The 12,393-nt window shown below is 47.6% G+C and overlaps 1 protein-coding gene across 1 annotated transcript in view; it reads right to left on the bottom strand.

Moving 5' to 3' along the window:
- Positions 1–7,628: 7,628 nt before the first annotated feature.
- Positions 7,629–12,393, bottom strand: part of LOC137355645 (adhesion G protein-coupled receptor E5-like) — a 58,735-nt gene continuing 53,970 nt past the window's right edge. The window contains exons 15-18 of the mRNA XM_068021020.1: positions 11,550–11,641; positions 10,108–10,276; positions 8,960–9,040; positions 7,629–8,725 (exon numbers count right to left, since the gene is read on the bottom strand). Of these exons, the coding sequence (XP_067877121.1) occupies positions 8,660–8,725; positions 8,960–9,040; positions 10,108–10,276; positions 11,550–11,641 (408 nt within the window). The 3' untranslated portion in view covers positions 7,629–8,659. The remainder of the gene's footprint in view (positions 8,726–8,959; positions 9,041–10,107; positions 10,277–11,549; positions 11,642–12,393) is intronic.

A 12,393-nucleotide genomic window follows, 5' to 3' on the forward strand; every position in this document is an offset into this window, starting at 1 on the left:
ACTTTCAAGATTTCTACACATTGTCTCAACAGAACTCTGGCCTGTTTATCCGGAAGCTTCTCAAAACTCTCCAGCTCCACCCTCCGGTTTAAGCAATTAAGCACAGTGAACATCGATCAGTGAACAGCCTAACACAATCAAACACAGATCAATCAAACCATTGAACACTACACTTACTTATATGTAAATCAAGGCCTTATGACCCTACATAGGACCCTGTCTGCCATTTTAGGAGAGAATTAGTTAGAGTGTGCTCCGTGGGCTCTCCGAGTGGTTTCATTGGTGAAAGTGCCAAAGAGGCCCCGGGCCATCTATAATTGGATCAACAGGAAGAGGGCGCTGTGGTGCCCCAGTGTGACTTGACAAAAGTCAGCACCACAAGTGGCTCTTTCGAGTGGCAACAGTAATACAATCTAAAATGGTCCAATTAAAGTAGAAGAGGCTTAAAATAAGGCAACAATATCCCATTCCAACCAACCCAAAAGGAACCTTGTGCAACTTAACAGGCCCAAGAACAGATGCACTAGAAGGTCCCCCAACTTGCCCTCAGCACTGGGTGGTCAAAGATCAGGCAACCAAACACCGAGGAGCAGAGCAGTCCCTTCAGATAACAAAATAGCAGAGACCCGGGGAAGGTTTTAGTTAATTTACTTGCCAGGGCTGCAAAAATAATCTGCTCTGCTGATGCCAAGGGGTTCTCCTAACTCAAGGGTAGCAACACTCACTCCCACAGAGTGCAAACATTGCTGCTGGCCTGCTGGACTCTGGGGTGGCCACTATTGGGCCAGCCTGAAACAAGATGCCCATTTGGTGTCCATAGATTGCACGATCCATTTAATCATAGTCCAGGACCCAAAATCGCTCCGGCCTCTTCACCCACCCGAGAACGAGCAGGCTGTCGGCTGCCCAAAAAGTGAAATGGGCTCCGAGAAGCCAAGCACTCCATTGATCTAGTGCAGGGAGTGGTTTGACGTGAGTGTGTTATGCATTCAGCTGAGTGTCCCTGTCTCACTGCAGTTACTGCCCCCGCTCACCATCTCCGTCTGCTGGTGTCCCTGTCTCACGACACTGAGTTACTGCCCCCCTCACCGTCTCCATCTGCTGGTGTCCCTGTCTCACTGCAGTTACTGCCCCCTCTCACCATCTCCATCTGCTGGTGTCCCTGTCTCACTGCAGTTGCTGCCCCCTCTCACCATCTCCATCTGCTGGTGTCCCTGTCTCACTGCAGTTACTGCCCCCTCTCACCATCTCCATCTGCTGGTGTCCCTGTCTCACTGCAGTTACTGCCCCTCTCACCATCTCCATCTGCTGGTGACCCTGTCTCACTACAGTTACTGCCCCTCTCACCATCTCCATCTGCTGGTGTCCCTGTCTCACTGCAGTTACTGTCTCTGCTCACCATCTCTATCTGCTGGTGACCCTGTCTCACTACAGTTACTGCCCCTCTCACCATCTCCATCTGCTGGTGTCCCTGTCTCACGACACTGGGTTACTGCCCCCTCTCACCATCTCCATCTGCTGGTGTCCCTGTCTCACTGCAGTTACTGCCCCCTCTCACCATCTCCATCTGCTGGTGTCCCTGTCTCACTGCAGTTACTGCCCCCTCTCACCATCTCCATCTGCCGGTGTCCCTGTCACACTGCAGTTACTGTCTCTGCTCACCATCTCCATCTGCTGGTGCCCCTGTCTCACTGCAGTTACTGCCCCTCTCACCATCTCCATCTGCTGGTGTCCCTGTCTCACTACAGTTACTGCCCCTCTCACCATCTCCATCTGCTGGTGTCCCTGTCTCACTGCAGTTACTGTCTCTGCTCACCATCTCTATCTGCTGGTGACCCTGTCTCACTACAGTTACTGCCCCTCTCACCATCTCCATCTGCTGGTGTCCCTGTCTCACGACACTGGGTTACTGCCCCCTCTCACCATCTCCATCTGCTGGTGTCCCTGTCTCACTGCAGTTACTGCCCCCTCTCACCATCTCCATCTGCTGGTGTCCCTGTCTCACTGCAGTTACTGCCCCCGCTCACCATCTCCATCTGCCGGTGTCCCTGTCACACTGCAGTTACTGCCCCCTCTCACCATCTCCATCTGCTGGTGTCCCTGTCTCGCTGCAGTTACTGCCCCCTCTCACCATCTCCATCTGCTGGTGTCCCTGTCTCACTGCAGTTACTGCCCCCGCTCACCATCTCCATCTGCCGGTGTCCCTGTCACACTGCAGTTACTGCCCCCTCTCACCATCTCCATCTGCTGGTGTCCCTGTCTCACTGCAGTTACTGCCCCTCTCACCATCTCCATCTGCTGGTGACCCTGTCTCACTGCAGTTACTGCCCCCTCTCACCATCGCCATCTGCTGGTGTCCCTGTCTCACTGCAGTTACTGCCCCCGCTCACCATCTCCATCTGCCGGTGTCCCTGTCTCACTGCAGTTACTGCCCCCTCTCACCATCTCCATCTGCTGGTGTCCCTGTCTCACTGCAGTTACTGCCCCCGCTCACCATCTCCATCTGCCGGTGTCCCTGTCTCACTGCAGTTACTGCCCCCTCTCACCATCTCCATCTGCTGGTGTCCCTGTCTCACTGCAGTTACTGCCCCCGCTCACCATCTCCATCTGCCGGTGTCCCTGTCACACTGCAGTTACTGCCCCCTCTCACCATCATCTTCTGGTGTCCCTGTCTCACTGCAGTTACTGCCCCTCTCACCATCTCCATCTGCTGGTGTCCCTGTCTCACTGCAGTTACTGCCCCCTCTCACCATCTCCATCTGCTGGTGTCCCTGTCTCACGACACTGGGTTACTGCCCCCTCTCACCATTTCCATCTGCTGGTGTCCCTGTCTCACTGCAGTTACTGCCCCCTCTCACCATCTCCATCTGCTGGTGTCCCTGTCTCACTGCAGTTGCTGCCCCCTCTCACCATCTCCATCTGCTGGTGTCCCTGTCTCACTGCAGTTGCTGCCCCCTCTCACCATCTCCATCTGCTGGTGTCCCTGTCTCACTGCAGTTACTGCCCCCTCTCACCATCTCCATCTGCTGGTGTCCCTGTCTCACTGCAGTTACTGCCCCCTCTCACCATCTCCATCTGCTGGTGTCCCTGTCTCACTGCAGTTACTGCCCCCTCTCACCATCTCCATCTGCTGGTGTCCCTGTCTCACTGCAGTTACTGCCCCTCTCACCATCTCCATCTGCTGGTGTCCCTGTCTCACTACAGTTACTGCCCCGCTCACCATCTCCATCTGCTGGTGTCCCTGTCTCACTGCAGTTACTGTCTCTGCTCACCATCTCTATCTGCTGGTGACCCTGTCTCACTACAGTTACTGCCCCTCTCACCATCTCCATCTGCTGGTGTCCCTGTCTCACGACACTGGGTTACTGCCCCCTCTCACCATCTCCATCTGCTGGTGTCCCTGTCTCACTGCAGTTACTGCCCCCTCTCACCATCTCCATCTGCTGGTGTCCCTGTCTCACTGCAGTTACTGCCCCCGCTCACCATCTCCATCTGCCGGTGTCCCTGTCACACTGCAGTTACTGCCCCCTCTCACCATCTCCATCTGCTGGTGTCCCTGTCTCACTGCAGTTACTGCCCCTCTCACCATCTCCATCTGCTGGTGACCCTGTCTCACTACAGTTACTGCCCCTCTCACCATCTCCATCTGCTGGTGACCCTGTCTCACTACAGTTACTGCCCCTCTCACCATCTCCATCTGCTGGTGCCCCTGTCTCACTGCAGTTACTGCCCCTCTCACCATCTCCATCTGCTGGTGACCCTGTCTCACTACAGTTACTGCCCCTCTCACCATCTCCATCTGCTGGTGTCCCTGTCTCACTGCAGTTACTGCCCCTCTCACCATCTCCATCTGCTGGTGTCCCTGTCTCACTGCAGTTACTGTCTCTGCTCACCATCTCCATCTGCTGGTGTCCCTGTCTCACGACACTGGGTTACTGCCCCCTCTCACCATCTCCATCTGCTGGTGTCCCTGTCTCATTGCAGTTACTGCCCCCTCTCACTGTCTCCATCTGCTGGTGACCCTGTCTCACTTGCAGTTACTGCCCCCTCTCGCCATCTCCATCTGCCGGTGTCCCTGTCACACTGCAGTTACTGCCCCTCTCACCATCTCCATCTGCTGGTGTCCCTGTCTCACTGCAGTTACTGCCCCCTCTCACTGTCTCCATCTGCTGGTGACCCTGTCTCACTTGCAGTTACTGCCCCCTCTCGCCATCTCCATCTGCTGGTGTCCCTGTCTCACTGCAGTTACTGCCCCTCTCACCATCTCCATCTGCTGGTGTCCCTGTCTCACTGCAGTTACTGCCCCTCTCACCATCTCCATCTGCTGGTGTCCCTGTCTCACTGCAGTTACTGCCCCTCTCACCATCTCCATCTGCTGGTGTCCCATTTAATCAAGGCCCAGGGTTCAAAATAGCTCCAGCATGTCACTCAGTTGTATCAAACTGCTGCCAGTAGTTCAAGAAGGCTCACCATCACCTTCTCAGGGCAACTAGGGGCAGGCAGTAATCCCTTGGGGCAAAGGAGGTGTCACTGAACTAGTAATCCAGAGGCCCTGGATGAATCCCTAGGGACACGGGTTCAAATCCCACCATGGCACTTGGTAGGATTGAAATTCAATTAATTAATAAATATCTGGAATTTAAAGCTAGTCTCAGTAGTGGTGTCATGAAACTATTGTCGATTGTCGTAAAAACCCATTTGGTTCACTAATGTCCTTTAGGGAAGGAAATCTGTCATCCTTAGCTGGTCTGGCCGACATGTGACTCCAGACCCCACACAGCAATGTGGTTGACTTTTAACTGCCCTCTGAAATGGTCTAGAAAGCCACTCAGTTATCAAGGGCAGTTAGGGATGGGCAGCAAATGCTGGCCATGGCAGCAAATGCTGGCCATGTCAGCAATGCCACATCCTGAGAATAATTTTTTAAAATCTCTCCGAAGTAGGGGCTGAGTCACATTTTTAGGGATAGTATTATGGGAGAACAGAGGCTTGCATCTCGATAGCACCTTTTACAACCTCAGGGTGTCCCAAAACACTTCACACCCAATGAAGTGCTTTTTGAAGTGGAGGCACTGTTGCAATGTCGGAAACCTGGCAACCAATTTTCACACAGCAAGATCCCACAAATGGTAACGTGCTAATGACCAGATTATCAGTTTTAATGTTTGAGGGACAAATATTGGCCATAACATCAGGGAGAACTCTCCTGTCCTTTGAAATAGTGCCAGGAGACTTCTGTTTATATCCCCCTGAGAGAGACTCAGTTTAACATCTGATCTGAAAGACAGCACCTCTGACAGTGCAGTACTCCCTCAGTGCTGCATTGGGAGTGTCAGCCTAGATTTTGTGCCACAGTTGTGCTTTCCTCTGTAGGTATTCACGCTGAGCTGTGATATCTCAGTGTTAATTCAATGGATGACTTCAAACCAGATACACAAGGCATCAGCACCTTCAGCACCAGTAGTTTATATAATTGCACAAGCATTTCCATCACTTGCCCTCCATACTCTTCCCTGTCAAACCTGCAACCCCAGAATACAGTCTGCCATTGACAGTTGATATCACTGATAAGCCATATCCAGTTTCAGATATCAATGCATAAGAGACTTTTATGACCCATTTCAAAACCTGCATTTGTTTGAGTGTTTTCAGCAATTTTAGCATTAAAAACCGGGAGCCAATCAGATTGGTGAAATATAGAGCCCCCAAAAAACTGAGGAAAATATGATGAAAATTGGCAAAAATTCATTTTTATTTTATTTTATTCAAAGCAAGCAAGAGACTAACACGGTACGATTAAGTTCAATGATAGTTATTAACGCAATACGCATTTGTAACTTTGAAAGGCCACAGTCTCAGTTCAAAAAAGTAATAATAATATAATCTAAATATCCATGATCAGACTGTATCCTTAAAAATGCAAGAAAAAAATACACAACAAAATATTAATGTTCAAGTCATTAAAGCTTAACCAAAGAAGTTAACCCGTTAAATATTGAAAAGCAAAACTTACAAATATAACTATATCATTGAAAGTGACTGATTCATGTACAGCTTTATATCATTAATCATTGTGCATTTCCTGTCCATAAACCTTGCTTCCCAATGTTACAATATTTAGGCATGCTTTACCATTCTAAATTGCTGTGTCAACAATTCCTAATTAAATTTGTCACGTTGCCAATTCTGGTCACTAGATAGCTCTGCTCAAGAGGGATTTCCTGAAGTCCCTCGTTTTCACTTGTGGAGGAGACCAAAACTAATAAATATAAAGTAGGCACCAATAAATCAAATAAGAAATTCAGGAGAAACCTCTTTGCCCAGAGATTGGTTAAAACGTGGAATTCGCTTCCACTAGGACTGGCTGAGGCAAATACCAGGGAAAACTAGTTAAACACATGAAGCGGGATCGAATTGAAGGATATGGTGATGGGGTGAGATGAAGAGGAGTGGGGGGAGGTTTGTGTGGAGCATACACACCAGCATGGAACAGTTGGGCAGAATGGCCTGTTTCTGTGCTATAAATTCGATGGAATTCTACATTAAATCCACGATGTCCATCAAATGACCATGGGTAATTTACTACTATTATTTTATTTTATTAAATGCCGTTATCAAGACAGGGACGTAGGAACAGGAGGAGGCCATTCGGCCCCTCAAGCCTGTTCCTCCATTCAGTTAGATCATGTCTGATCTGCGCCTCGTCTCCTTTTTCCTTGATGTGTGTTGGTTATTACAATGGCCTGTAGTGTCCATGAGCTAGAAAGAAAAATCAGGCTAGTTTCTAACGACCCACCCGCTGATTCCTGTTGAAATATGGACTTGCGATTGGGTATTGGGTAAGAACAGGATCTAGCTCAGCAATTATAGGAATGTAGAAACATGAGTAAGCCATCCAAACCCGCAAGCCTGTTTCAATCTGATCCTAGCTGATCTGTACCTCAACGCCAATTGCCCCTCTTTACTTCATTTCCTTTAAAACCCTTACCCAACAAAAATCTATCGATTTCAGTCATGAAAGCTCTCAATTCTCCCCTCATTCCACAGCGTTTTGGGGCAGAGTGCTCTATACATTACCTTCATTTGAGAAAGTGCTTCCTGATTTCCCTCCTTAATGGACTTCCATATTATTGTTATATTTTGTGCTCTGATGTTTTGGTGTGTTCTTACTGTGAGTTGAAATACAGTAATGTGTTCCTCCCATGATGGGACGAAACAGTACAATGCCAAGCCCCCTTTCCCACCCCTTGAACACTGGATAGGCTGAGATGGAGCTTCGGCTTGTGTTCGGCTGTCTCTGCGCGATTGGAGGGCAACCGCAGAACATCTGACCCTTGAACCCAAGCTTGCCTGTGTGGACAGAACAAGCGCCAAACTCAGCTTCAGTTCACGTCTGGAAACCTTTGGAATCTTTCTGTGCTAACTCATATTGTCTAAAGAGTTTTAAGATGGTACCAGGCAATAGTTTGGGATGGGGGGGTGGTGTTGGGGTGGGTAGGGGAGGAGAATTTTATTTCTTGGCTGAGGCCAGGATCTCTTGAGTTCAGTTAAATAGCAGAGCAACTCACCTAGTCCCCAATATTCTGGGAGACCTGTCAGGTTATGTTACCTTGAGCACATCTGTCCAATCCACAAGCAGGGAGCTAACTGGCTCACAAATTCTGGTCAATATGGCCTATAATGTCCTCTAGTGTATCGGTCGCCGGTCCTTCAAATCCCCTTGTTAACTAAAATCCACCCAAAACATTTAAACCAGCAAAAAATTAGGCACAAATGAATAAAGAACATGCTAAAACAAAACAGGCCAAGATTGTCCAAGGTGTTGTATCTATTCTTTCAATTCACTCTCGGGATGTGGGTGTCATGAGCAAGGCCAAATAGTTTTGCCCAACCTGAATTTGCCCTGAGGAGGTGGTGCTGGGCCTTATTTCTAAACTGTTGGTAGCAGTTTAATACATCTGATTGATTCGCTAGGTCACTACTGAGGGCAGTCAAGAGTCAATTATGTTGGCGTGGGGCTGGAGTCACGTTTAGGCCCAGATTGGGTAAGGAATGCAGATTTCCTTCTCCGAAGGACACGAATGAACTGACTGAATTTCTAACAACAATCTGACAGCTCCACGGACACAGAAAATACATTTTTTATTTTACGATTTTTTTTTTGTTTGAAGTGAATTCAAATTCTCAAACCGCCATGGTGGCATTTGAACTCACGGTCTCTGGATTATTGGTCCAGGCCTCCAGAGCACCTTGAAGAACGTTGAGATGGCGGTAACGTTAACTTTCAGTGATGGTGTAATTTTGAATCGACTGTTACACATCTCTCCCAAATCTTCTGTCCATTGAAATCATCAGGAAGGAATTATTTGGGGGCTAAATATATAGTGGATGGGTGATCTGAGATTGCATGTTTTGTACTATTGCTCAAGGTCAAACTTGGAGTGCATCGGTTTGGATGTTGGGTGGAGGAGGTTATTGAAGGAGGGAGGTTGGAGGGACATGAGTTAATGGTCAAGAATTAGCTCTAGCATAGATGGAGCAATGTGGGAGAATAGGTGAACTTGGTGAAAGTGCATCACACTGTGCAATTGTAACAGCTCCTGATGCAAGAGAAAAGCACAAGAGAGGATCAGATCAAAGTAACACGACTAAGAGCAGTTCAGTCCTTCAAGTAAATATTGCTCATTTCTTCTGATCTGTGGATTTCTTGCAATCTCTGCAACCCCTGTAATCAGACAAAAATATGAATCATCAACAAGATTAGCAATGTCCGTGATCAGACATTATTTCTCTGTTGTGCCTGTAATCACACGGTTTACCAATAGCTCCCAGCAATGGGTCCTCATCAACACACACAACAGGCTGTACCTCCCTCAAAATTCTTCCCCTCCCTCTCCTCCTCTCACTGTCTCTCCCTGACTCCAATGCGATTGGTAACCCTTGCATATCAGGTCCTTACCTTCCAAGATGTCTCCTGGCTAGAATTTTTGCTTGTGCCTCTGGAGATCCTCATAATTACATCCAGAAACTCATTGCGTACCTGTCAGAAAATGAAAGGCCATAAAAAAAAGTGGCAGCGCTGAATGAGGCCAATTCAACACCAGTGACCTCTCTGCTCAGTCGAGCCCCTTGCGGTCACATTCAAATGGATGCCTGCTTTGTCGACACACCATAGCCCCAGTGTTCTCCCCTCCTCTGCTGGTTGTTTCCATTATGACTAAGCAGTGCTACAATTGGACTGGGTGTCGCGCTGGATGAGCGGGTAGGAATCAACCACGCGGTCAATCCTACTGGACAATGCAAGAGATGATGCCCTCCCAATGAACTGGGTAAACCTCCAACCCCAGCTTAGACATGAAGAATGCTTGCTTGCAACTTTACCTAACAGGAGTTAGTACCTTCAGGGGAGGGAGGAGGAAAAGAGGGAAATAATTGCGAGGTGGGTAAGGCAAAAGATCAGGACATCCCAAAGTGTAGTCACTGTTGCCATGTGCCTAACAAACAGCAATGTGATAATGACCAAAGAACCTGTTTTAGGTGTTGGTTGAGAGATTATTATTGGAAGAACATGGGGAAATACTCCCCGACAAACCTTCAAATAGAAGCATATGTTTTTTTTTTATGTCCACCTCAGTTTAACATTTCATCTGAAAGATGGTACCACTGACACTGCAGCACTCCCTCAGTATTGTACTGGAAATATCAGAGCAGGTTTAGTTCTGAAGTTGCTGCAGCGGAATTTGAACCCACATCCTAAATGCAACTGCGCTACCACTGAGCCACAGCTGATATCTTTACTCTTATGTTTTATTCTGTGCCTGAATGCGCAGTTCCTAACGCTTGGTGCCCACAAAGGAAACCGGTCCCTTCCCCGGATACCGATGTCTCTTGTCTTGATAAGCACAGAAGGGATGACTCCAAGGTCCTGCACCCTCCTGGTGAGGATTCAAGCCAGTGGGCAGTGCAGCTCAGAGAATCGGGGCTAGAGTGGTTGTGCCTCTGCCACGGACTCGAGCTCCCGACCAGCGCACTCCATGGCCGGAATGCCACCTCACAGAATCCCCGTTATTTGACTTAAATATGGGAATCTCTTTTGATGACGCCTACCTGTTTGTTTAGGAGGCAGTGCAGGATGAAAATGAAAAGCCCCTGGAAACTGTTGAGCGCAGTGAATATGTAGGACATGACGATGGATTGGTTGTTGAAATGGAACATGCCAAATATCCAAGTGCCACCCAAGAGAACAAGCTGAGCGATCGCTGAACATGTGAATGATCTGCAGGAAGGTAAATAGCATGAAAAATATTTAAGAGTCGTTGCGAATGTTTCTCCTCTCTACATTTGGTACACATCGCCAAACTTAAAAGGTGATTTACATCCATTCGCCCCCAGCCCAGAAGCTCGAGAGGGTAACTCTCCATGAGGGATCTCACCCTACATTGCTACGTTTGAGAGGATACGACTAGGCCTGAGTTAATCATGGTAGTTGACTGGCCTTCCACCACTCTCTGCCTCAATAGGATCAATAGTGTCTTGGTACGAAGCATTGGAAGAGATTGAGTGATAATTCACAACAGTTATTAAAACTAGAGATCAGTATTACGGTATTGGAATGTTTCTGGAGTTTAGAGGGGTCACTAAGAATAGGTTGCATCAACTCAGATTTTATTCTCTTCAGTACAGATGATGGAGGGGGAATCTGATCGAACCGTTTAAAAGGATTCGATAGGGTAGTTACAAAGAGACTATTTCCTCCGGTAGGGGAATCAAGAACGAGGGGACATAATCTTCAAATTAGGGCTGGGCTGCAGGGAGAAGTTCTGGCACAAACTGGCCAGAAATCTGGAACTCACTTCCCCAATGGGTGCAGGGGAACAGTTGGAGATTTTCGTTTTTGATTGAAAGAGGGTAACAGCCGATATCAATTCTGTCCATACTTAATGTTCACAGAGGCCCACTGGGGAAATAAGGGGGAATGAAAACCCTGGATAATTTTTCTCCTGCTGGATGACGATTTGTAACACTCAGTCTGCAACCTTTGTTGACTCAAGCCCAAGACCTCCTGGTCTGGTTGTCCTAGTAACCTGGCTTCTCCTGTGAGGCCTTAGGAGAACCAACAGAAAGGATTTGAAATGAACTAACAGTAGATTATTTTTTAATTCGCTCTCAGGATTACTGGAAAGGCCGACAGTTGTTGCCCATACTTAGGTAAGGGATGGTAGGTTTTCTTCTTTGAAGTTTTTGAGACAACGCTTTGGCTTGTCGAGCCCCTTCAGAGGGCAGTTAAGTGTCAACCACGTCGGTGTGGAACTGGAGTCACTTATAGGCCCAGACTGGATAAGAACAACAGGTCTCCGTCCCTAACAACAATAACTTGCATTTATAAAGCGCCCTTAACACATTAAAACATCCCGAGGCACCTCACAGAAGTGCTAACAGACAAGATTTGACACCGAGCCATATAAGGAGGTTTTTGAACAGGTGAGATATTGGTTTTGAGGAGAAGGAATGAAGGTAGATTAATTTTTTTTTTAAATCAAGATTTTTACCTCACTTTCTTGAAGTGTGGAATATCACTGCTGAGAATTGAAAATTTATCTATCAACTTCCACACAGTAATGATGAAGAAAATTGTATTAAACTGCAAATTAAAAACAATGAATTAGATGCCAATATTGGAGGACGGCATAGCTACTGTTTACTAATTAAAGAAAGAAAAGGCCTGCATTTCTATAGCGCCACTCATGGCCTCAAAATGTTCTGAAGCGCTTAACAGCCAATGAAGTACTTTCCTGAAGTGTCGTTTCTGTTGTAGGAAATGCGCCAGGCATTTTATGCACAGCAAGCTCCCACAAACTGTGATAATGACCAGATCATCTGTTTGTGTGATGTTGATTGAGGGCTAAATATTGGCGCAGGACACCAGGGGGAGAACTCCCCTGCTCTTTTGTGAAATAGTGTCCTGGGATCTTTTACATCCTCCTGAGAGGGCAGACGGAGCAGCGGTTTAACATCTCATCTGAAATTATACTGTTTAAAAGGCAGGCGTTCCCAGAACTAGGCTCCTTTTTATTAAATCCAGAGGCCTAGGTGAATGGTCAAAGCCTGTGAGGAGGTCGTCAAGGTTGAAACACGTGGGAGAGCAGACAATCCAAAGAGCAGTAGGATTGGTTAGATGGTGCCTAAGATTTTAGAGCCCTTGAATCATCGCAGAGATGAAGATTAAGAGAGCTAAGGTGTTCCTGGAAAAGAATTTATTGTTTAAAGCGTGCAATGAACCTTCATTTCCATACAGTGGAGCAGCACAACAGGTAGAAGGAGGGCAAGGAGGAAGGTCCAGCTGGGATTTAGGAAGAACAAGTGAGGCAAGTTCGGAGCAACAGCGATCAGGGC

Source organism: Heterodontus francisci, chromosome 43, assembly GCF_036365525.1.
Source record: "Heterodontus francisci isolate sHetFra1 chromosome 43, sHetFra1.hap1, whole genome shotgun sequence".
Lineage (NCBI taxonomy): Eukaryota > Metazoa > Chordata > Chondrichthyes > Heterodontiformes > Heterodontidae > Heterodontus > Heterodontus francisci.